Source organism: Schistocerca gregaria, chromosome 5 (genome assembly GCF_023897955.1).
Source record: "Schistocerca gregaria isolate iqSchGreg1 chromosome 5, iqSchGreg1.2, whole genome shotgun sequence".
NCBI lineage: Eukaryota > Metazoa > Arthropoda > Insecta > Orthoptera > Acrididae > Schistocerca > Schistocerca gregaria.
Genome location: NC_064924.1, coordinates 121,520,556 through 121,547,673, shown reverse-complemented (window position 1 = coordinate 121,547,673; position 27,118 = coordinate 121,520,556). Strand labels below are relative to the sequence as shown.

The 27,118-nt window shown below is 41.3% G+C and overlaps 1 protein-coding gene across 1 annotated transcript in view; it reads left to right on the top strand.

Annotated features, from left to right (window-relative positions):
- Nucleotides 1-27,118, top strand: part of LOC126272474 (venom dipeptidyl peptidase 4-like) — a 274,930-nt gene that overhangs the window by 165,066 nt on the left and 82,746 nt on the right. Inside the window, exons 9-10 of the mRNA XM_049975353.1 lie at nt 15,609-15,744; nt 24,156-24,373. Coding sequence (XP_049831310.1) covers nt 15,609-15,744; nt 24,156-24,373 — 354 coding nt within the window. The remainder of the gene's footprint in view (nt 1-15,608; nt 15,745-24,155; nt 24,374-27,118) is intronic.

Here is a 27,118-nt window from a genome sequence, read left to right as displayed (position 1 = left end):
CTGTGGTTGGGCCACTAGATGGCGCTGCCATCATTTTTTTAAATAGGAAACCCCATTTTTATTAAATATTCCAGTAGCACGTAAAGAAATATGAATGTTTTAGTTGGACCACTTTTTTCCCTTTGTAATAGGTAGTAACAAACATATAAGTACGTGGTATCACGTAACATTCCGCCAGTGCGGACGGTATTTGCTTCGTCATACATTACCCGTGTTAAAATGGACCGTTTACCAATTGCGGAAAACGTCGATATCGTGTTGATGTATGGCTATTGTGATCAAAATGCCCAACGGGCGTGTGCTATGTATGCTGCTCGGTATCCTGGACGACATCATCCAAGTGTCCGGATCGTTCGCGGGATAGTTACGTTATTTAAGGAAACACGAAATGTTCAGCCACATGTGAAACGTCAACCACGACCTGCAACAAATGATGATGCCCAAGTAGGTGTTTTAGGTGCTATCGCGGCTAATCCGCACATCAGTAGCAGACAATCTGCGCGAGAATCGGGAATCTCAGAAACGTCAGTGTTGAGAATGCTACATCAACATCAATTGCACCCGTACCATATTTATATGCACCAGGAATTGCATGGCGACGACTTTGAACGTCGTGTACAGTTCTGCCACTATGCACAAGAGAAATTAGGGGACAATCACAGGTTTTTTGCAGGCGTTCTAATTAGCGACGAAGCGTCATTCACCAACTGCGGTAATGTAAACCAGCGTAATATGCACTATTGGGTATCGAAAAATCCACGATGGCTCCGACAAGTGGAACATCAACGACCTTGGCGGCATTATGGGAGGAAGGATAATTCGCCCCCATTTTATCGAAGGCAGTCTAAATGGTGCAATGTATGTTGATTTCCTACGTAATGCTTTACCGATGTTACTACAAGATGTTTCACTGCATGACAGAATGGCGATGTACTTCCAACCTGATGGATGTCCGGCGCATAGCTCGCGTGCGTTTGAAGCGGTATTGAACAGCATATTTCATGACAGTGGATTGGTCGTCGAAGCGCCAGACCATAGCACGCAAGTTCACCCGATCTGACGTCCCCTGATTTCTTTCTGTGGGGAAAGTTGAACGTTATTTGCTATCGTGATTCGCCGACAACGCCTGACAACATGCGTCTGCCCATTGTCGATGCATGTACGAACTTACGGAAGGTGAACAACTCGCTGTTGAGAGGAATGTCGTTGTACGTATTGCCAAATGCATTGAGGTTGACGGACATCAGTTTGAGCATTTATTGCATTAATGTGGTATTTACAGGTAATCACGCTGTAACAGCATGCGTTCTCAGAAATGATAAGTTCACAAACGTACATGTATCACATTGGAACAACCGAAATAAAATGTTCAAACGTACCTACGTTCTGTATTTTAATTTAAAAACCCTACCTGTTACCAACTGTTCGTCTAACATTGTGAGTCATATGTTTCTACCTATTACAGCGCCATATATCACAAAGGAAGAAAGTGGTGCAACTTATACATATTTTTACGTACTACGCGAATATGTAATAAAAAATTGGGGGTTCCTATTTAAAAATACGCAGGTGATATCCGTTTGAGCTATGACAGCGCCATCTAGCGGGCCAACCATAGCGCCATCTGGTTTCCCCCTTCAAGCTAGACAAGTTTCGTTCTTTGTAGTTTTTTCACATAACGCTTATTTCGTGAGAAATTTGCCCCTGTCACGATCAATGGACCACCCTGTATATATAAATGTAAAATGTTTAACAGATGCATGAGAAATGAATGTATGATAACTTGCTCAATGAGAGACCAAATGCATAAATAGCCAGTGGGCATCTCACCCCGGAGCAGTTGATTTGGAGTCCTGTAAGAGAGCGGACATGCATATCGCATATCTCAACAAGTGAACTGCAACCTTAAAAGTGTATGGCACTTTTATGAACAATATTTTGGGGATTTGTATATTCACGCACCTCAGCACTGAAACATCAGAAATTTTACGGGGAATATTTCCTGAACTTATAATATCTTTATGAGTTAGTGTGACCTTTCTGGACTTTTGATAATTTTGCATGAATTAGCCAGTGTCAGACTTTTCTTAGTTTGCCAGAAGTACTTAATAGTGCAGTGGGCTGCTCTGAACACTAGGTTCTAAACACATAGTGATATGTTGGGTTGGTTGAACAATAAAAAGAATTAATAAATTTTATTTACTTTAAATCAAAATCCGTGTAAGTTGAGAACGTTATTTAATATTATCGTTAGTTATGAATCCTTCCATGCATTTCTGTGAATTACTATATTGTCAGAATGACGATTTATTGGATATTGCAACGGGACTGCTGGTTTTCCCCTGTTGCACAGTTTTGTGACTCGGTAAATGATTATTTGTTGTCCTGTAATTCTTTCAAAACAAGATCTTCAATGTCTTATACTTTCTGGGCATTATTTTGTGCTCGCTGCAGTAGTAGTTATTCCCATTCTCTATTTTACTTCATAGCTACCCGCTAACCTTTCTAATATTTTAGACATTACTTATTACTCTTTTGTTGTACTACGAATGGAATGCATCTCTGCACCTTCGATATTTAAGAATTATGGTTCTCACATCTCTCTGTAACCCAAACTGATCATTCCTGAGCTTGGCATCTACTAGCATTTTCCTTCTTTTTCTAAATAATTCGTGTCGATATTTCGGAACTGATGCTTCGATAGTATTTAGGACGGTCAGTACCTGATTTTGTTTTTGAATTCGAGTAATTGCATTCTGTCTGAACTGTGACAGTATTTCACCTGTCTCAAATATCTTGCACACAAGGTAGAATAATTTCGTAATTCGAGGGAATGTCGCCAGCCACAAACCGCTTGTTTCGGTGGTCTGTCAAATTCGTCTCTCACTGTCACAGCTCCATCTTCAACTCCAATGTCTTCTCTTCGTATAACATTGTCCTCAAGCTTGTGTCGCTTATACAGGCTTCCTATATATTCTTTTCATGTTTCAGCTTTCCCTTCTTTGCTTAGTACTACCTTACCATCTAATCTCTTGATTCAGAAATCTGCTTTTCTCCTCATGCCTTTTTTAATTTTGCTATAGGCGGCACCTGTCTTTCCACTTGTTGCACATGTTTCTAGCCTTGCATTTAAACTCTAGACATTCGTGCTTAGCCATTTTATACTTTCTGGCAGTCTATTTTTTGACACCTATATTCCCTTTCACCTGCTTCATTTGTTGCATTTTCATATTTTCTCCATTCCTCAATTAAATTCAATATCGCCGGTGTTATCCGACTGTTTCTACTCAGTCTTCTACATGATTCTTGAATAATACATTGGCGGAGATTAAATTACGGTCAGTGCAACATGCTTTTGGGCGTTGTCCTCTTTCATTCCTTTCTCCCAGTTCATGTTCTCCTACTATTTTCCCTTATCTTCTTCTTCCAGCTACTGAATTTCAGTCAATCATCTCAATTAATTTTTCCACTCTTTGCACTACTCGTACCTAAATATATCATCATGTATTCTTTCAGTCTTTCGTCTGCAGAGCTAGTTGGCATTATAAGATTGTACTACTGTTATGAGTCTGGGTTCGTTTCTATTTGGCCGTTGACTATGCTGTTCATAGTAGCTTAACTAGATTCCTGCATTACCGAATTCTTGTGTTTATAACCGTGTACTGACCTGATAAGAAGTCATAGTAGTCGTATATCAAAGTACTCTTTGGCGCACACTTCAAACTATCGCAGTTTGTCAGCTCCGGAGTCGGTAAAAAATTCACGATGATGGTAGCGGGATATTAAGAAATGCAAGGTGGTGACTGCGAGAAGATTAAAAAAGTGCAATATAGATGTGATGACGAATTTGAAAATGTAAATGGTGGCTGTCGGAAATTAAGAAATGGAACGTGTTGGTGGTGAGAAATTTAAAAAACCCTTGATGGCAAAAGTAGCCAAGTTATGCTTTTTACCCCCTCTCTGCCTCATTCCCAAATCGCCCCTTAATCAATCTCAGCGCCGTTTTTACGCTGCTCGGGTGTTTGACTACCTCATGCCACACTGAGTTCGAAGATATAAAGTATTATAAATTATAAACCTTATAGTACAACAGCCACGTTTCTCAACATGTCGACTTTCGACAAAATAGCGATATGAAGTATTTCCGAAAACGTTACGTAAGCTTCACTTGTAATGGCATGATATTCAAAGTTATTAGCACCCCACGGCGTTAAGGGAGGTAGGACATTAAACTGGTCGACTTGGAGCAGGAGATGCGCTACAGGACATTTTAATTTCCACTGTCTATACTTTTACAAATAAATTCATAAAACTTACTTCATGAGTAAGAGAGATTTTTCGATGAATTTTGCACAGTATACAAACCATACCTACAGGTGTATTAAATTCTAGAATTTATTTAACTTACCAAAAAATGAATGAGTTGTTACATTTTATACTTCATGTTTTGAGAAAAAATCAAATTTTATAGTCAATTACCTCAGTTTTACCACAGTTTCTAATATATTTGGTAAATTCAAGAGTTCTGCATTAAGGAGTTTGTGTTTAATAAGCAGTGCAAAATTGATTGAAGAATCTCTCTTACTTATGAAGAAAAGTGTACCTAGAGCAACAAATGCAGCCAATAGTAAGTGAAAAAATGATCAAATTTAACATGTAAAAAAATTATTTGTTATGTTTTTGGACTTCTACTGGTATGAGTGTGAAATCTGAATCCTTGTTGGTCATGCTGACAAAGTTTTATGAATTTATTTGTAAAAGCATAGACAGTGGAAATTAAAATGTCCTGTGGTGCCTCTCCTGCTCCAAGTTACATGCCCGTTAAGTTCAAACACAATTTCACTTTGAAATTGCGTACATTGGCGCCATCGTCATCATTATGAGCAGTACATTTTATCTATCTCTGTAGCGCTTACTTTAACGAAGCTATAACATTGTAATATATTACAGAAGGAATGATAGAAAGAAACACCAAAGGAAAGTACAATAGATATAAATTGTACTATAATTATTTTTTAACATTTTCACACAATAAATCACAGAGAACTTACTATCACAGACAGTGGAAACATCCAAATTTAGTCATCATTTTCAACACTTTTTCCAACATCTTCTATTGCAAACAGGAGGACGTCACAATCGGAGTAAGAGTTTGAGACATTAAACAGACAAGTTTTGATTAGTGTATTTCCCACAATAAAATCAAAATGACATTGAAGTGCATTCTTTGGACAGACTTTACACAACATGAATAACATTTCTTTAATTTACCACCAGCTTTGTTGACCTACTGAATCGGTTTAGTGTAATACACACATTCATACCTACCATACATTTTGAAAGCAATTGTCTCACAGACGATGCTTTATGGTAAGATGCGCTGTCAAGCTGACACAAACAGTGATGATTCAAATGGTTCAGAGAACTACGGGACTTAACATCTTAGATAAAAAAAAAGGTTCAAATGGCTCTGAGCACTATGGGACTTAACTTCCGAGGTCATCAGTCCCCTAGAACTTAGAACTACTTAAACCTAACTAACCTAAGGACGTCACAAACATCCATGCCCGAGGCAGGATTCGAATCTGCGGCCGGAGCGGTCGTGCAGTTCCAGACTGTAGTGCCTAGAACCGCTCGTCCACTGAGGCCGGCCATCTTGGGTCATTAGTCCCCTAGAACTTAGAACTACTTAAACCTAACTAACCTAAGGACATCACACACATTCATGCCCGAAGCAGGATTCGAACCTGCGACCGTAGCGGTCTTGCGGTTCCAGACTGAAGCGCCTAGAACCGCTCTGCCACTACGGCCGGCAACGGTGATGGTCATGCGAGACACAGCTGACCCTCTTTGTGCATGATGTACAATAGGTTCTAGATACCGGCTCCCAGGTTGATACCATATTTCTAGACTTTCGAAAGGCGTTCACTGAGTTCCTCACTGTCGCTTGCTCCAAAAAGTGCGCTCTTACGGTCCATCCGATGACACATGCGGTTGGATAGAAAGTTATCTAACAGACAGAGAGCAGTATGTCGTCCTGAATGGGGTGACTTCAACAGAAACAGGCGTAACATCAGGTGTGCCCCAGGGCAGCGTAATAGGTCCGCTGCTTTTAACGATTTACATAAACGAGCTGGTTGATGGTATTGACAGCGGCATTAGACTGTTTGCCTTGGTGCTGTACTCTACGGGAAAGTAGTATTACATGAAAGTTGTGAACAAACCAATGAGGATTTGCAGAAAACAAATGCGTGGTGTAATGACTGGCAGTTATCTCCCAACATTAGTAAGTGTAACCTGCTGCGTATAACAAGGCGAAAATCCCCATTAATGGACAATTATAAAATAAATGCCCAGTCTTTGGAAGCGGTAACTTCCGTCAATTATCTGGGCGTGACTGTTCGAAATGATCTCAAATGGAATATTCAGATTACACAATTAACGGACAAGGCGAACTATAGACTGCGGTTTATTGGTAGAATCCTTAAGCAATGCAGCCCTTCAACAAAAGAAATTGCTTACAATACGTTAGTTTGTTCAGTCTTAGAGTATTGTTAGTCTGTATCGGACCCCTACCAGTTGGGTCTGATTCAAGAGATTGAGAAGGTCCAAAGAAGAGCGTCAAGATTCGTGACTGGTGCATTTAGCCATTGCGAGAGCGTTACAAATCTCATAGAAAGTTTGAAGTGGGACACATTTGCACATAGACGACCCGCTAAACGGAAGCGGCTGCTCAGTACATTCCGAAATCCGGTCTTCGCCGAGGGTGTAGAGCATATATTATTACCACCAACTTTCAAATCGCGCAAAGATCACCATTTAAAGATGAGGGAAAGAAGAGCTCGCACTGAGACGTTCAGACAGTCGTTTTTCCCTCGCGCAATCTGCGAGTGGAACAGGGGGGGATCTGACTTTATCGCGAATTGTGCCCTCCGCCACACACCGCTTGGTGCCTAGCAGAGTATACAGGGTGGTGGTCTAAGACTGAACAAATTAACGCATTGTAAGCAATTTCTTTTGTTGAAGGGCTGCATTGCTTAAGGATTCTACCAATAAACCGCAGTCTATAGTTCGCCTTGTCCGTTAATTGTGTAATCTGAAATCTCACGAAATAAGCGTCGAACGAAAAAACTACAAAGAACGAAACTTGTCTAGCTCGAAGGGGGAAACCAGATGGCGCTATGGTAGGTTCGCTAGATGGCGCTAACGGATATCAACTACGTATTTTTAAAATAGGAACCCACATTTTTATTACATATTCGAGTAGTACGTAAAGAAATATGAATGTTTTAGTTGAACCACTTTTTTCGCTTTGTGATAGATGGCGCTGTAATAGTTACAAACACATGGCTCACAATTTTATACGAACAGTTGGTAACAAGTAGGTTTTTCAAATTAAAATACCGAACGTAGGTACGTTTGAACATTTTTTTTCGGTTGTTCCAATGTGATACATGTACCTTTGTGGTTTTATCATTTCTGAGAACGCATGCTGTTACACCATGATTACTTGTAAATACCACATTAGTGCAATATATGCTCAAAATGATGTCCATCAACCACAAAGCATTTGGCAATACATGTAACGACATTCCTCTCAACAGCGAGTAGTTCGCCTTCCGTAATGTTCACACATGCATTGACAATGCGCAGACACATGTTGTCAGGCGTTGTCGTTGGATCACGATAGCAAATAACCTTCAACTTTCCCCACAGAAAGAAATCTGGGGACGCCCTCTCTCTCTCCATTTATCCCTCCTATCTACTCTGATCCTCACCCCCCTCCTTTCCTCCATCCTTTCCGTGGGCTCCCTCTTCCTCCCCCCTTCCATCCTGTGTTTTCTCCCCACCTAACCTCTCCCTATGTCATTTCTCCCCCCCCCCCCCGCGAGTCCTTTTGTATTCCCCTCCTCTGCCTTCCCCACTCCCTGGCACGTCTGCTCAGCACCCCCCCCCCCCTCTTATGGATCCTCATTTTCCATTGGCTCCTTTCCCCCCCTCCCCCTTCACTTTTCCTCTCCTTTCCCCCTTTTTTCCCGTCATCTGTCCAGTTTCCCCCCCACCTGCTCTCGGCTGTGGTATGTCATATTTGTGCCAACTTTTTTGTGCAGCATTTAAGTGAGTGTTCAGTGTTGTGCGTCTTTCCACAGTGTTGCGAACAGAAATCATGCTGTCGCTGGGTGTGAATTTTATGTCTCTTGCGAAGAGAAACCAGACTGTCGATGTGTTTTTTTAATTGTCTGCCTATTATTTTTCTGCTTCCTGTGTAATTTATTAGCATCATCAACCCTGTGTTATATGTTTTAAGTTCCAGAATTTTCTGTTATTATCTTAGTCTTTTTAAAGCAAATTCTGTAGGCTGAAGAGCAGCGTAATAAGCTGATGCCAGCCCGCCCCCTTCAGGGGGAATCAAAACTCAATAAAGGAAAAAAAAAGAAAAAACACACCCTAATCATGGAAAACAGTCTCATACCGTAACATGATCAACTCCTCCTCCTCCTCCTCCTCCTCCTCCTCCTCCATACTTCACTGATGGCAGGATATGTACACCTCACCAAATGATTCATTTCCAGCCATCCACAATTCAGTAGCATCGATCTTTACACAACCTCTGCCATCTCTTGTAGCACTGAATGCAGAAGCGTATGAGTTATGAGCTGGTGGTCGACCATCGAAAACCATAATTTTAACTCACTACTCATCGTAATTTTACTAGCTGGACTGCTGCTATCACTTTGGAACTCATAAGTGGTTGCTTCCAACAGCTTCATGTAAAGTTTTACTACCAGCCTCCACAGTGCTCAACGCTCCGTGTCAGTCAGTACATGACATCTACTTCTTTCTGGTTTAACTGTGGCTGAACCTTTACGGTGCCACTTCACACCGTGAAGAGTCGACTTGGGGTGCTCTAGAAGGATTAAAATGTCCTTGATACTCAGGCGACGTCCAGTGATTAGTCAACATTCAAGTCACTGAACTCTTCTGATTGATCCACTCTGCTGTTACTGTTTCTCTATCAACAACCAAATACTCACCCTCTAGCCTTTCACCCTCTAGCCTTCTTTTTATTCACCACGGTCGGCCACGATATTTCAATCACGCAGAGTGCCCGAAAATCTTTTAGAATAAATTCCATTCAGACAAACAGGAAAGTTTCTCTGGAAAATAGTTTTACGTTGACACTGGCATACTCTTGCGGCACTCACTAGTGTTATTCTTTTTTGTGTTTCTGCGATATTTTGTGATTTAAGGTAACAAATTTTTTGTATCAAGTAAACATTGATGTTTTGGAACTGTTTCTATGCAGCGCGCCACAGTTTCTTCTGCATTAGCTTTCTGTAACACAAAATGTAATTAAGACAGCAGCATAGCTCCGCACCTGCCTCGAGTGAAGGTAGGGATGGGTGAGAGATGGCTGTCAGAGTCTTGATGAGTAGAATGTGAGCGAGATAAGATCATATTATCAGATCTTGCGACATTTACTCGTTTGCTGATTAGAATTATACAACTAAGTTCTTTGCCCTGTGAAATTGTAATTTTTGCCAGACATTGTAACTGCGCACCGCAGGTGGGAAGATATGACACCCACTCATGAGTCCCTTGAATCTGAATGTTTTTTTCCTACTGCTTAAAATGGAGAAGTGAAATAAGACAGCAATGGCATAACATTTCAGTGTGAGATTGCGTTACAGTTTCTTTGATTATAGGTAGCTTGAGGGTACACATCTTGTTCCTTGGAAGTGTGGAATAGAAATATGATGCATATATTGCAATACAGGATTTATCACAGTTTTGTATGATGGAACACTCATGGAAAATGGTGGAATGGTGTTAAGTAAGCGTTTCACTCAGGATATGAAATTCTGGGGAACTCCATCCCTCATCACTTGCTGATTCAGTAGGAAAGTTCAAAACTATTTTGAAGTATTCAGAGTCATTCACTGGGTTAGAGAAGCGGAGCTTTCACTCGAGTCAAGTTACTGATATCATACCATCACAACTGTCAACATCATTCAACAATTATCTTGCAATGACATGTCTGCAGCCAAAAACCATTGAGTCCTGCACATAAATATTTCATTTAACAATCTTATATCGTTCACGTTTTGATTACTAACTGTAACTCAAGCATGCTTTTTTCACATTTGCTCTTGCAGTTTCTGGAATCAGCTGGAGACAGCATACATGCACATGTCAGCACAGACTTCATGATGTCGCACACACGAGTCCTCATTCCCACCTCTCCGCTGCACTCCTTGCAGGTGGTGTTACGATACTTTTGTAGAGCCAGTAGCTGACATTCACTGTCAGACTATCTCATATACACTATCACTATGTGTCTGAAGTATGGAGCAATTTGTACAATTTTATTTTATCCTAATTCATAACATGGTTACATATGGGTTTCATGTAACATGATGAAGTATGGTGCATGTTGTTACAATTTAATAGAACAATAGCGACGTACACGGTAATTTGTTACAATTTCGCTGTAACATAGAGATATATGGAGCAATTCCTTACAATTTTTCTATAACACTTTGATATATGGCGGGGTATGGTACAATTTTACCGTACCATATGAGATAACTTGTTACAATATTGCTCTAAGATGATGTATTTGTAACAATTTTGCTGTAAATTAGTTATGTATGGTGGAAATTCCTCAAATTTTGCTGACCATAGTGATGTATAGTTGCACATTGTTACAATTTTGTTCTAATGGGGCGATTATGGCAATTGATTGCAATGTTGCTATAATGGTGATGATGCTTAGGGTAATTCGTCACTATTCTGCTGTAAAACGAAGATGAACAAGGCAATTTGTTTCAGTGTCGTGTACAAATGTTGACATGTTGGAGAATTTGTTACAATTTTATTGTGGCAATATGTTAAAATTTTTCTATAATATGTTAATGTACACAGTAACTTATTGTGGTTCTGCTCTAACATATCGATTTATGAAGTAATTTGCCGTAATTTTGCTATACCATGATGTTGTATGGGACAATTTGTTTCAATTCCCTACATAAGAGCTATGTATAGGACGCTTTGTTACAGTTTTACTATAATATGGCAATGTATGAGGCAGTTTGTTAAGGTTTCATGTAACTGTGTTGATGTACGATACAATGTGTTATAAATTTGGTGTAAAATGGCAATGTATAGGGCGAAGTGTCATGTAATTTTCACTGTGTGAAAGCATGAGTTAATTAGCATTATCAGTAGAAGAAGACAGACATTATGAATTTGCGAGATGAAGGTTTTTATCCGAGCGTGGGGGTCTCTATAGTGTTTGCCTGACTTTGATATTGGTTTTATCCATACTAACACGAGTTTTGGGAAATGTTACAGACAGTTTAGCTGTGGGAATAACATTGTTTACTTCGGTACTAAGATCAAACTATTCTTGTTGACAACTCCATTTTAATGTGGAAGCTGATCAGTAGTAGTACGATGTCTATTATGTAGTATTATATAACAAATTTTTACACATTTTTATGAATAATGCAGGCAATTTTTGGCTCCTATAAAGTGTAGTACAACAATCGAACTAAGGTTGTCGACAAGTGGAGGTTAACTTGTAAGTTAGATTGTACTGCTCGTATGTCACCCATTTATTTTGACAGAAGATGGGTGTGCTGTAAACACAACCTCTTGCTCATCAGCTGCTCCGAGGGTATCCCGATTAGACTGACGCTGAATCTAACGTCCTAGATCACATAAAATGGTAGATTACTCCCAAGAATCTAATAGGTTACTTCAAAACTCCACTACTGGATATATCGAAAAAAGTTATTTTTTAAATTCCTGAAATCACCAGGAGCCATCGCCTTCTGCTTATGTTTGGAGGACCTGGACATTTCAATTGCGTAATTTACTTTAATGGTTGCTGAATGATAGATTTGATCTGATAAAATAATATATATTCAAACACTGTGTAAAAATTACTTAGCAGACACAAACTTTAATGTCATAAAACAATCTGAGAATGAATTTACATAATTAAAATATAAAACTGATAAGAAAATGAAAGGTTGTCAGCGTCGCCACCAGCATGGTGCTGGACAGTTATGGTTGAGACGATGACCAGACACATAAAAACATTAATTACACTTTTAACTGTGTTTGCAGAACTTTGAAATTTCACAAAAAAAGATTTGAATTCGAACAGAGCATACAACAGATCAACGAATAAAGGAAGAATTAGAAAGAAACATCACTAGGATCCCACGAGTTAACTTGATAGCAAAACGAACATGAGCCTTACGAGAAAAGTCCATTTTGAAGCAAGTATTAGATTTCAGAGAAACTTGCATACAAGTGCATGAAATGCGTAGATCAAGTTAGGTAGTCGAAGATACAAAATCCAGGAAATAACTCTTCTTCCATCAACATATCGCGATTCCCAAACTTGGGAGAGCGCATTGCAAATGCGGTCTTATTATGACTGCCATTGAGGTGGTTGCTGACAAGTTGGGGTGCGCCGAACTACGTCCGCTGTCAACTATTGCTGGGCTGAGTTGATGTGATGTCGTTTCAAATCGCGGATCTCACCATTCTCCTGACTACTCGCTGCGGTTGTGCGTAAGTGCAGAGTCAAAACGTTGAAGACTTAGCAGAGGTCCGAAGTCAAGAAACTCACGTACAAGCACAGAGTCCAGAGTGACATCACCAAGTAGAAGTTCAAATCGGAATACCCATATGAATCCCAATATGACTATGAATGCCTCTCTCAATTGTTGGTAGCCTTCCTTCAGACCTCGGAAAGGAACCCCAACAGTATTTTCAAGCCAATCCCAGGAAGGGCCTAAGTGCTCTTCCAGTCAGGGATGTGGAAGTTCGTTCCCTTGCTCCCATCATAAAGTTAAAGATGTATCCCCCAATCAGATACGTGTATAAAGAAATGGCACACGAGTGTCGTGCTGTTTCCACATACACACTTGTGTGTAAGTTCTGGAAACTTTATTGGGCTTCACACTGTGTTCAAGAAAAAATTTGGAAATTTGCAGTTGCAAGAGGGGCCGTTTATTTTACTTCAGGGAACATGTCTGGAGATCATACACTGTAGAATAACGGCACGTCGGCAGCTGAGAACTCCATCCAAAGATTACTACCAAGCAAAATTCTTACCCCATCCACCGGTGGTTTCCTGTTCTGCTACAGAGGACACCAGTCTTCCATTCCGCCGCTCATTTTCTGCGGAGGCTGAGCCAGGTGGATAATCCCTGAATGGCTTGGCTGACTGTCTGTGCAGTCTGCCAGCATAGGAGCTGACTTCTGAGTGCTGGTAGCTCGTCCAAAGCGTGCGAAATCTCCTCCTGTTTTCACTCAAAAGAAAAGGAGTTCCCCTGGTCAGATGCATTTAATGGGAAATGTTTTTGTTTTTCAGATACCAAACTTTCTTCTCTGGTTGGAACCTAGTCCGTCGTTGTCTTTAGCTATGTTGTGTGTTTACGTTTCGTATTTGGAGCATTACGAAGTTATCATTGCCTGTTACGACAGTGAAGTTCCTGTGTTATTCCGAATTACGATTCAGTGTTCCTCTGTACAAGCACGCATCACCAAAAGAACATTGCATCTTAATTCGGAATAAGACAGGCTCTGCATTATCGTATTTATCCGCCGACACTGGGCAAGCAACTTTCAATTACAAAGGTTCCCCTGTACGGGAGTATACACCGTGGATGTACGACTACAGGTTGTAGACACGTGGTTGATGGCATACACAAGTTCGGGTCTGGCCATGAGTTGTGCTTGGATAGCCTAATGGTAAGTGGGGACCACTCGAGACAAGCGGGAAATTCGGGTTCGAGTCCTGTTCATTGACGTCATTCCACTGCACAGCTGGTGGTTGTTCACATTCGAAACGGCGAATACATTTCATGCATTGAATATTAATTAAACATCTCATCAAAACACGCCATTTTATGACGGTATGTTAAGTCAAAGTGTGCTTAAGTGTTGCAAAATGTAACGACAGTGGATAATGTAATAAAAAGGCCTGGTTTTTGTAAATATTATATACGATGTGTGTCTTCCTATAGTTTGTACATATTTTGCTGAGGAATTAAACACCGTGGACAATTTTCCATTGATAAACTTTTTTCTAGGCCGACACATCTTGTGAATGTATCTTGATTTTCTTAAACCCTACTTCCATAATGAAATGCAACTTCGGAACTGGCTTTCTTAGGTCTTTACCTTCCCTAAAGCTTAAGTGATCGTCCTCCAAAGAGCCGGCAATTTCATTTTCACCACAATAGAAGTCGAAAAGTTTTTACTACAAACTGAGCATATTTTCATATCAGCCATCCAACGCTGGTCGATCCTAGAGTCAAGGACTACATTTTAGAGAAGCTGTAGCACGTTAGAAGGCAACCAAAAGCATTGCTGGTTTGCTTGTAGCTGTTGAAACAACTATCAAAGAAGATAGGCAGAGCGTTGATACACTACCGACATACAAAAAAAAAAAAAAAGTGACTGATGGTGTGAACGGTATAAAATAGAACAAGAAAAAATTATTTTTGATTTGATTCAGTTACGCTATTTCAATAGTTGAGCTATCTCAAAAATCAGCTTTAGATATTAAACAACAACTGTTAGAGGTGTGGAAACACATCACTGGCACCATCAGTGCAGAACTAGGAAGATGTTCGCTTAAATATTTGAGTTGTGCAGCAACACTGTCAGCATCCGAAACACTGTTTTCGATAGCAAGGTATGCTCGCTCTCAACAACGCAAAAGACTGAAGAGGAAACTTCTCTCAAAAACGTTAATATTACAGTCTGTAGATAAACATTTGTCGGACATGTAATGTTAATTATTGGTGTATTTATTACTATGTGTGTCATTAGATGTCTCTACAGGTTGATTTTTACGTCGTTCTATAAATTCGTCATTATTCATCGATGTTATCGGGTCGATTATTATGGACTACCGATTTGAAGCACAATGACGCAGGGTGGACGCACGGAGGAGGATTTAAGAAGCAGACTATCACACGCAAAGACGGGATTCCGCGTATAAAGGGGCGTTATAGTACCGAACGCAGGACTTAACTTGTGGAAGAAATTTTTGAGAGTGTGCATTCGAAGCACAGCATTATACGGAAGTGAATCGTGGACACTGGGAAACCGGGACAGTAGAGAATCGGCGCGTCTGAGGTGTGATGTAGAGGGATGTTGAAAATTGTGTGTAAGGTTTAAGGCTTATTACAAATCTATAATAACATGCCCGAAATAATGCAACTGTGTGTGATTCTGACAACTCTTACTTACTAAGACAGTAGTTTGTTAGTAAGAAACCTCACGTCTGACAACAACAAAAACAGTAGAAAATGCCGTAAACTGCTAATGGCAGTCATAAGTGTGCATTCTTTAATGTGATTCTAGAACTGGTCACTAGATTTAAACAACAACCAGGAAACAACGTATGTTCCTTGATACACTATTCTCCAGGTAGAAGACTTTTATGAACTTGATTTTCGGAGTAAAGTTGGCTTGAAGTTACTTTATCCTTTTCGTATCTAGAGCGTCGCCTTTCAAGTGATTTTCTTACACCTTGGCTGCACGACTTGGTAAATCTGATTACTTTTTTGTTACAGGGACTATTATATTCAAGAGTCTGCTTGGATGGATGAAGACACTTTAATGGTTTGGTTTTCAAATCGCCTTGAAAACATAACGCAGTTCGTCACCTACAACACCTCCAGCAAGTCGGCACAGATTACTGGGAAAAAGGTAATGTGTTGTGTTCTCACATGTTGATTTACAATGTCATTTCACAAATACCAGAGTAAGCTTTATCATCTTCTTCAAAGCAAACTAACCCAAGAATGATATCTCGTCCCACCACCCTATCAGCCTCGCCTTATTACTTAGCTAGGTCTTTGAATCCATCTGCTCTCCACGCATACTTGTGGTTAACTAATGTGGCTTTCGTCCCATCCCTCTGAGCACCAATTTCTGTAGTTGACTCATTCCTATCCCACCAGCTTAAAAATCCGCAGTTTTCTGTACTTTGACCTCCATCATTTATATAACTGTGTGTCGTATTCTAGCCTCATCTTCAAGCGCCAGATATGTTCATTTCCAGTTGGCTACATACAATTGACTAAATACTTCTAACTGCATCATTTATCACTATAGACGAAACCTCTTTCTATATCCCTGATCCTACTGCAAGCCAGCTTCAGGACATTGTCCTCTCTGCTCTCCTTTATATCCTCTATCTTGCCATTGTCACTAAACCACCTCCATTAGAATGCTGAAGACCCTTTTTTGCGAGCGCTCTAGGCGACACTCAAAAAGTTTCAACGATCCTTCCAACTCCACCTTAACTATTTTGTCTCTTGGCATTCAATAAATTCTCAGGCTAAACGCTTCCAGAACCCATGTAATAATTATAGGAAGAACCACCCCAACTTCTCTCCCTTGTTGCGCTACGTATCGCCCCAGTAGAGCGATGCGTAACCCTACGTCTACCTAGGTTCAAAATGGTTCAAATGGCCCTGAGCACTATGCGACTTAACATCTGAGGTCATCAGTCCCCTAGAACTTAGAACTACTTAACACCTAACTAACCTAAGGACATCACACACATCCATGCCCGAGGCAGGATTCGAACCTGCGACCGTAGCGGTCTCGCGGTTTCAGACTGAAGCGCCTAGAACCGCACGGCCACTGCGACTGGCTACGTCTACCTAGTCGACGAATGATGACCGTGATCGTTAAACCATGTAATAGTTTAATGTTTAAGAATTGGAGGCTGTTTGCGTGTTTTTGCTATCTGTTTTGCATGTGATGCCTATATGGATGGACACTATGTGACTTCAAGAGGGGAGCGTAGAGGGGAGAGGGGAGCGGGGAGGGGTGGCGATCGATGCATTACCACGAGCTCCAGTAAGTGCTTTCTCCTTGAATCATTATCTTGGGTTTAGAGTAGCACGGTGTGCCACTGAGTAAAAACACGCACCATGACAATGTGGCCCAACGTCAAGGCAGAACAGAAGAACTCGAATGAAATGTCAAAAATGTCATTCGTCTGTCTAATGTCAGAGTTTCAAGTATCATATCGTTGCGAGTGAACAGCAAATGTCCCCTGTTCTCCAACTCTGCAGTGTTTGAAATTTAAGGAGTTTTGTATATTGTGATACAATGCAGGCTATAAAGCTAGTGACGGAAGAAGTAGTTCATATTCGTTTATATACAACTGAATGTTTGTCGAAGGTTTGTTAATTCCACCATAGGCAAAAAAACTACATGGACAACGAAGTCCACCAGTTCTCCAAAATACGGTAAGTTCGTGCAACATTCTGCTAGTACAAAATTTTATGATTTATGCTGTTAATGTGAGTGTTGAGAGTGAAATATGTGTATATTGAATTGAAGTTAATAGTAGTCTGCTAATTGAAACTTTATTATGTATTTAAGTTAACTTTTACACATACACACTGAAGAGCCAAAGAAACTGGTACACCTGCTTAATATCGTGAAGGGCCCCCGCTAGCACGCAGAAGTTCCGTAACAAGACGTGGCATGGACTCCACTAATGTCTAAAGTAGCGATGGAGGGAATTTATTCCATGAATCGTGCAGGGCTGTCCATAAATCCGTAAGATTACGTGGGGTTGGAGATCTCTTCTGAACAGCACGTTGCAAGGCATCCCAGATGCGCTCAATAATGTTCATGTCTGTGGAATCTGTTGGCCAGCGGAAGTGTTTAAACTCAGAAGAGCATTCCTGGAGCCACTCTGTAGCATTGTCCTGCTGGAATTGCCCATGTCCGTCGGAATGCACAATGGACATGAACGGTTGCAGGTGACCAGACAGGATGCTTACCTACGTGTCACTTGTCAGAGTCGTATCTAGACGTATCAGGGGTCCCAAGTCACTCCAACTGCACACACCCCACACCATTACGGAGCTTCCACCAGCTTGAGCAGTCCCCTGCTGACATGCAGGGTCTGTGGATGCATGAGGTTGTCTCGATACCCGTACACGTCCATCCGCTCGATACAATTTGAAACGCGACTCGTTCGACCAGGCAACTTGTTCTCAGTCATCAACAGTCCAGTGTCGGTGTTGACGGGCCCAGGCGAGGCATAAAGCTTTGTGTCGTGCAGTCATCAAGGGTACACGAGTGTGCCTTCGTCTCCGAAAGCCTATTTCAATGATGTCACGTTGAACGATTCTCTTCAGTCGTTGTGGGTCCCGTTCTTGCAGGATTTTTTTCCGGCCGCAGCGATGTTGGAGATTTGATGTTTTACCGGATTCTTGATAGTCACGGTACACTCGTGAAATGGTCGTATGGGAAAATCCCTACTTCATCGCTACCTCGTAGATGCTGTGTCCCATCGCTCTTGCGTCGACTATAACACCACGTCCAAACTCACTTAAATCTTGATAACCTGTCATTGTAGCAGCAGTAACCGACCTAACAACTGCGTCAGACACTTGTCTTATATGGGCGTCGCCGACCGCAGCGACATATCTACGATAACACCAAGATGTATCATGAACGCTGATAGAAACAAAAGTTTGAAACAATTTTGAATCACCTAACATTAGTTTCTAATAAAAGGTTGAATGTCAGAATACACTAACAAAGATGAAATGTGCATTAATTTGTTTACTGTTTAAAATGGAGGACGAGGGAGCACTTGGAAACGAATGAGAAGGAAAAGCACACAATGGATTCACAATAAGGTAGGGGTTGGTTCATCTCAAAATACAGGAGTAGAGTGGAGAGAAAAGAGGTGTAGATTGATAAGCAGGTAGTTGTACCCTTATATAGGAGGTATGAAATAAAGAGGGAAGTTCCAGCAATGAAGGACGAAATACATCTCTAGAGAGAAAAGTGTAAATATAGGAACATCGCAGTAGCGAGAAATGTTGTATGATGTGTAAGAATTCTTTCTGAGGAAAGACGTCCAACATAAATATAGTTTTGTGCAAAATAGGTTACTAAAGATTGTGAGGCTTACTCGTAAGATTTGAATTAGAGGAACCTGCCTGAATTTTGTCTGGCAAATACACTGAGTTAAGAAATTATCAATAACGAGAGAAGTGTCTTAATTACATATACTTATCATAATTGAGGTTTAGGCTGTAGCAGGACTGTAGTAGACAAAACTGAAAGTTACTAGGTGCTCAGAATGTAACTCTACCTCCTTTGCTGTAGTGGCCTAAGGAGATTATGCCATTATAAAATAATATAAGTTGCTTACATATAGAATTGGTTCAAATGGCTCTGAGCACTATGGGACTTAACATCTGTGGTCATCAGTCCCCTAGAACTTAGAACTACTTAAACCCAACCAACCTAAGGACATCACACACATCCATGCCCGAGGCAGGATTCGAACCTGCGAACGTAGCGTTTACGCGGTTCCAGACAGAAGCGCCTAGAACCGCATGGCCACAACGGCCGGCTCTAGAATTGAAAAGGAGACTCAACAAAAATGTTGTTGTAATGGATAAAAATCAGTGCTACAGATAATAATTGGTCTAAAGAGATACATACATATGAAGGAAAAGTGCCTAAAAGAAACAAATATTGTATAATGTAAATTAGTCTAGTTATTTCATCGATGAATAAAAAAAATAGTAAACATTTTACATTGTAGAACACTGTCAGAAGCGACGCGATCACCATGTGGCGAGAAAGGTACATAGGCGGCGTTACAAGACCGAAAACAAAGAAACTGTCATGTACCAATTAATAAGCAATTAATCGGATGACAGATTCACCACACTTTCGAAATGAACAACTGACCGATGATCCCAGATTTCCCTACAAATTTTATTTCGAGTTCCCTGAAAATTCAGTCACGATTTAAAACATTAACAAAATTTCTGATAGCAATGAGAGTTTATAATAATGATTTCTAACATACAGGTGAACCAAAATGCCTAAACATATTTCGACTGCTGTCATTTTGAGAGTAGTTAGTAATTTACTAAAAATGGCGGCAGCCACTAAAACCTAAAAGGATGATCGTTCTTCACCGTCTTTGAGGCGTAGGCGTGCATTCAGAACTGCCTTTCTGGTGGTTCGAATTGATCCAGAGTAGTAAACATCTGTCGGCAAAAAGACATGGTCATCTCCTGTACACCAGCAGGTAGGCTTTGCCCGCAGTCTCACCAAGTGGTTGGTTGCCTTTCAAAGACTGGCCGTCGCCGTGTCATGCCCGTTCAGTTTGAGCTTCAAGACTGACCATCAGCTGTCGTTGCATACACGTCTTTCTGCAGGCATTTACCGCCTTGCAGTTGGTAGTTGTTCAGCTGTTTATCACTGCGAACAAAACACAGGAATGTCACTGTGATTTCAATACGTGTGATCTGTGTCATCTATCATTATGCGACAACAGTGAAGTCTCCCCTCGGCTAAATACTGTGTTTTGCTTAATTCTAATTTTAGAATATAAATTTCTTTCTCCGTAGTTCATTCTTATTAGAGGAGTGATGTCCCCCCAAGTCTCACAAGTATCCAACAAATCCGGATCCACATGCAGGTAGGAACGCCTTATATGGTCGAATACTGGATGGGCAATCAATTTAAAATACCCTTGGCCTGTTAACAATTACGAAGCTCTTAAAATTGATTGTAATACAGTATTGGCCATTAGAATTGCTGAACCACTAAGATGACGTGCTGCAGACGCGAAATTTAACTGACTGGAAGAAGATGCTGAGATATGCAAATGATTAGCTTTTCAGAGCATTCACACAAAGTTAGCGCCGGTGGCGACACCTACAACGTGCTGACATGGGGAAAGTTTTGAACCGATTTCTCATACACACACAGCAGTTGACCGGCGCTGCGTGGTGAAACGTTGTAGTGATGGCTAGTGTATGGAGGAGAAATGCGTACCATCACGTTTCCGACTTTGATAAAGGTGGGATTGTAGCCTATGGCGATTGCGGTTTATCGTATCGCGACATTGCTGCTCGCGTTGGTCGAGATCTAATGACTGTTAGCAGAATATGGAATCGATGGGATCTGCAGGGTAATTCGGAACACTGTGCTGGATCCCAAAGACCTCGTATCACTAGCAGTCGAGATGAGAGGCATCTTATCCGCATGGCTCGTGCAGCCACGTTTCGATCCCTGTATCAACAGATGGGGACGTTTGCAAGACAACAACTATGTGCACGAACAGTTCGACGACGTTTGCAGCAGCATGGATTATCAGCTCGGAGACCATGGTTGCGGTTACCCTTGACGCAGCATCACAGACAGGAGCGCCTGCGATGGTGTACCCAACGACGAACCTGGGTGCACGAATGGCAAAAGGTCTTTTTTTCGGATGAATCCAGGTTCTGTTTACAGCCTCATGATGATCGCATCCGTGTTTGGCGACATCGCGGTGAACGCACATTGGAAGCGTATATTCGTCATCGCCATACTGGCGTATCACCCGGCGTGATGGAATGGGGTGCCATTGGTTAGACGTCTCGGTCACCTCTTGTTCGCATTGCGGCACTTTGAACAGTGTACGTAAAATTCTACATTTCAGGAGGATAATGCACGACCGCGTGTTGCAGGTCCTGTACGGGCCTTTCTGGATAGAGAAAATGTTCAACTGCTGCACTGGCCAGCATATTCTCCAGATCTCTCGCCAATTGAAAACGTCTGGTCAGTGGTGGCCGAGCACCTGGCTCGTCACAATACGCCAGTAACTACTCTTGATGAACTGTGGTATCGTGTTGAAGCTGCATGATCAGCTGTACCTGTACACTCCATCCAAGCTCTGTTTGATTGAATGCCAAGGCGAATCAAGGCCGTTATTACGGCCAGAGGTGGTTGTTCTGGGTACTGATTTCTCAAGATCGATGCACCCAAATCACCTGTCAGTTCTAGTATAATATATTTGTCCAATGAATACCCGTTTATCATCTGCATTTCTTCTCGGTGTAGCAATTTTAATGGCCAGTAGTGTAGCTATGGTGGGAAGTGGGAAGAGGCAGCCACAAAGTTGTAATTACAACGTACACATTATTTACAACTGTAAACATCGGAATAAAATTGTACGGTATGTCACAGGACATACACTGACTGAAAAAAATCACAACACCAGGGAGGGGTTGTGGGACGAAACGAAAGTTGGTAGGCGTGTCCCTATATCTGAAACGTGACTTGTATCCAAATTTCGCTCTAAATGTATCAGAGCGGCGCAAATAGCGTCACTATGAAGATGCAAACCAGGTTTGCTTTATACAAGTGGTAGAGGTCGTGAGCATTAGTTACCTTTGACACTGCGTGTGGTTAGTCAAGAATACCTTTGAAGCGACAAAGACACCATTATCAACATCTCACTGAGTTTGAACGAGGTCGTATAATAGGGCTACGAGAAGCTGTATGTTCTAGAGAAGTGGTTCCCAACAGGTGGTCCGCAGACCCCCAGGGGTCCGCGAGCTATGCCAGAGGGGTCCGCAAGATGCTATTAGAATAAAAAATATATTAACTATATTTCCTATGATAACCGATTTTTTGCAATTGAAAAAGTTTTAAGCTCAATATTTTTTCAATAATGAATATGTCAATATTTTTTCTAAGTACCAAGAATTGAAAACGTATAAAAAGACTCCTAATTTGGCTTTTTTAGGTACTTGATACTGTGATATGACAAGGTACCAATCATGCTCGATGAGGGGATCCTCGAGAAAATTTTGTTGGGAACCCCTGTTCTAAAACATGGATGCTGCCAGCAATGTTCATGGGAGTGTACGATCGCATAAAGACCAGGCTCCGGATGACTACGTGGCACCACCGATAGCGAAACCTTCGTGTTCGGCGTATGGCTCTGGCGCATCGAACTGCATCTGCAGCAGAATTTGAACAGCAGTTGCCACCACAGTGACACAACGAACGGTTAAAAATCGGTTACTTCAAGGAAATTTCCGAGCCAGCATTCCACTGCCCGCAAACCACCACCATTTGGTACTTCGGTAGTGCCAACTGTGAGTTCAGTGGAGGGCAGGGTGAAGATCTGTTGTATTTTCTGACCAAAGCTGGTTCTGCTTCGGAGTCCGTAATGGCCTTTTGTTGGGTGGAGGGAGGCCAGTTAAGGGCCTTCAACTAACTTGTCCGGTCGTAAACACACTGCACCTACACCTGGAGTTATGGTATGAGGTGCGATTTCGTATGACAGCAGGACCATCTCGTGGCCATTCCATGCACCCTGACTGCAAATCTGTACTTCTGTCTGGTGATTCGACCTGTTGCGCTGCCATTCAGAAATAGCATTCTGGGTATGTTATCCAACAGGATAACGCTCGGCCATATACGACTGTTATAACCCAACATGCTCTACAGAGTGTGGACATGTTGCCTTGGCTTGTTAGATCACCAGATCTGTCTCCAGTCGAACATCTATGGGACTTCATCAGACGAAAACTCCAGCGTAGTGTACGAGCAGCTTTAACCGTTCCTATATTGACCAACAAACTGCAACAGACATGGAACTCTATCCCACTAAGTGACATCCGGCACCTGTATTACACAGTGCATTCTGGCGGTTATACAGGTTATTAATACCTGTATTTCAGAATTTCACATTTACAATGGTATATCCCATGCTTACATTAACCTCCAATCATGCAATGTTAATCACTTAAGATTCCTAGACAAATGTCTGGGAAATGAACGAATGATTGTATGTACAGATCAATGCGTACATGTCAATGAAAAAGATCTCCGTTTCAGTAGACATACACCAACTGTTATTCCTATGCCCTTTTGCCCTAAGGCATCATTACTTGGCCACTAAGCGGTTCAAATGGCTCTGAGCACTATGGGACTCAACATCTTAGGTCATAAGTCCCCTAGAACTTAAAACTACTTAAACCTAACTAACCTAAGGACATCACACACACCAATGCCCGAGGCAGGATTCGAACCTGCGACCGTAGCAGCCCCGCAGTTCCGGACTGCAGCGCCAGAACGGACGGCCATCGTGGCCGGCCACTAAGCGGTGTGAATTCCTATACACAGCACGGGGACTGACACTTTTGACCAGGTTTAACGAATTGTTTAATCGGTTTCTATTAAACAAGCTTTCAGCTATAGCCTCCTCCTCCACGCGGGCACCGATTCTGGTCTTACTTAGTTCTATATTATGATTATGATGATGTATTGTCATGTTCCAGGGCCTGAAATTGGAGCAGAAAGGCGGTTGGTTGGACCAGCAGACGGTGCTCTACAGATACGGAAGCCCTTCGTCTTTTCTGACCGTAGCATGGCAGCCGCAGGGAGACGCGGGCAGCTACCCTCATGTCGTCAAAGTGACTGGGAACTCCATAAAAGCCATCACCTCTGGAGAACTGACAGTGACCGACTTGTACGCGTGGGATGGGAATGGTACAGTGTAAGTACACCGCTGAGCGCAAGTAATTATCTTGAAAGCAGCAACAGGTTTAGACGATACCCATATCGTGTCAGGGGATCAGGTGGAACAGTGTTCCTCTTCCTCAACTTCAATTTCCTTTCCAAGTTTCTTCATCTTTCCCATACAGTTTACAGTGAATAATACCCTGGAGAGGCTAAAAGACCTGTCTTGCTCCTTTCACAACTACTGATTCCCTGTTAGGCTCTTCGACTCCTGTAATTGCAGTCTGGTTTCTATACAAGTTGTACATGGCTTTTCGCTTGCTGCAGCTCATCCGCGCTTCCTTAAGAATGTCGAATACTGTATTTCAATCGACATGTTAGAAAGCTTTCTCACACTCTACAAATAGCATAACTGTGCATTTGCCTTTGTTCGACCTGTCTTCTGAAGTAAGTAGAGGATCGGTATTGCCTCTAGTGTTCCTACGTTTCCCCGAGACACAAAGCTTTCGTGTGGGCTTCTAGCACCTCCTCCCACTCTTCTGCAAGTAAATCGTGTCAGCATGACAATGGTTCGATAATATTCACACTTGTGAGCAACTTCTTTGTTTTGAATTAGAACTGTTTCTTCCTTCTTCAGGTCTGATGATATTTCAGCAGTCTCAAATATCTTGCATACCAGAAAGAATAGTTTTGTCGTATATCGCTATCCGATGAATCTCAATAATGGTGCTCGAATGCTGTGTAACGAAGGAGCCTTGTGTCGACTTATGTCCTTTAGTAGTGTATCAAATTATTCTCTCATTGTTGCATCACGAATCTCAGCCATCCGATCTTCATCCTCTACATCCTCTCTTTCTGTACTTACGTCTTCAACTTAGTTTGTCTTATATTGTCCTTCTCTATACTCTTTCCACCTTCCAGCCTGGCCTACTTTGCTCAGTACTTACCAATTCACTTCTTAATATTCAGGTATTTTTCCCTCAAAGGTCTCTTCAGTTTTCCTACAGGTGGCATTAGTTTATTCCCCTATTCATACATGATTCTACAGCTTTGCATTTGTCCTATAGCCATTCCTGTTTAGCCATTTCTGTCATTTTTTGTCACTGTCAAGTTTGTATTCCCTTCTTCTTCCTTCAGTTGCTGCGTTTTTAGATTTGCTCCTTTTGCCAATTCAATTTAATATCTCGTGTGTTATCCAAGGATTCCTGCTGGGCCTCATATTTTTGTCTATATGATACTTTGCTGCCCTCACCATTTCATGTCTCAAAGCTACCCATTCGTCTTCTACAGTCTTTCTTTCCCTTGTTGCAGTCAATCACTGCCTAAAGCTCTCTTTGAAACCCTCAACACACACCCTGGCTCTTTCAATTTATCCGGGTTGCATTTCCTTAATTTCCTACATTTCTGCAGTTTGTTCAGCTTAAATCTGCAGTTTGTAATTAGTAAATTATGACCAGAGTCCATATGTGTCCCTGGAAGTGTTCTGCAATTTTAAATCTGATTAGAAAATCTCTGTCTATCATTATGTAATCTATTTTCGGTTACTCCATGTGTCTTCCAAGTATACAACAATTTTTCATGATTCCTAAACCAAGTATTGGTACTGATGAAATTGTGCTTTGTGCATAATTCTGCGAGTCTGCTTCCTCTTAAATTCCTTTGCCATAGTCCATATTCTACTACTTTTTCCGTCTTATCCTTCTTCTATTACTCAACTCGTGGCCCATTCTACACTTAAATGTTCGTCTCCCTTAATTACTTGAGTAATTTATTTAATTTCATCGTTCATTCGTTCAATCTCTCCATCATGTGTGAATCTATTAGGCATATGACCTTGGCCACTATAATACCTTGAGAGTGCAAAGCAACATTTGAACGCAAATTGACTTTTGTCCTTTGCGTTGATACATACAGGGGCAAAACTGTTGTAACGAAAGCGGCGGTAGGATGTCTCTTCAGTATTCATAGAACCCATACGCCTTATTCAGTATTTGCAGAACCTACACAGCTTCGTCAGCATATGGAGAAGCCAAACAGCTCTTTTTGTGTAGCCCATTGGGCGCCAAAACACGACTGTGGTTCGATATTGGTACCCACTTGGTGAAAGCATTAATGGACTTTCAAATTAAGTGCTACGCGATATTATTACCACTTCTAAATAGTCTGAATTATTTAACAAAATACGTAAAGATTTGTTCTGTGACAATAAACAACACACGTTGCTCATTTATTGCCATTGTTAGTGTTTACAGATTACTGTGTAATTGGGACCCAAACATGAATGTTGTTAAGCTTTTTGGACCCAAAAAAATGGGTGGTTTTGGAAATCAGCCTTTATTTTATTTTATTTTTCGAGACATGTTAGATACCAATGTGTCATCTTCTGTGGGTCAAATTTTATTACTGTAAAGTACAATATCACATTTGAAATAATTTAAGTGCTGTAGGCCTAAGGAATGCAATATTTGCAATTTGCTTCGTTTTGTTTGGACAATCACCTTAAAATTACATCGCTAACTGAACTGTATTATTATACATCTATTTAAGTGCTCGTTTTCGTCGATTTTTAACAGCATGTCATTTGCAAACTAGTCATGAAGAAAATTATTAGGTATTTGTGTACAGCTTTTCGAGGGTAGAGGTTATGTACGTTTCTGTACTTACATTTTCCGTCCTGTTTCGTGTCCCTGGTCGGTGTCTCGATCAGCTGCTGTTTAGTGCATTGCTTTTACTCAGTTTATCTCAAATTTTCGCTCACTACTTCACCTCACATGCACTTACA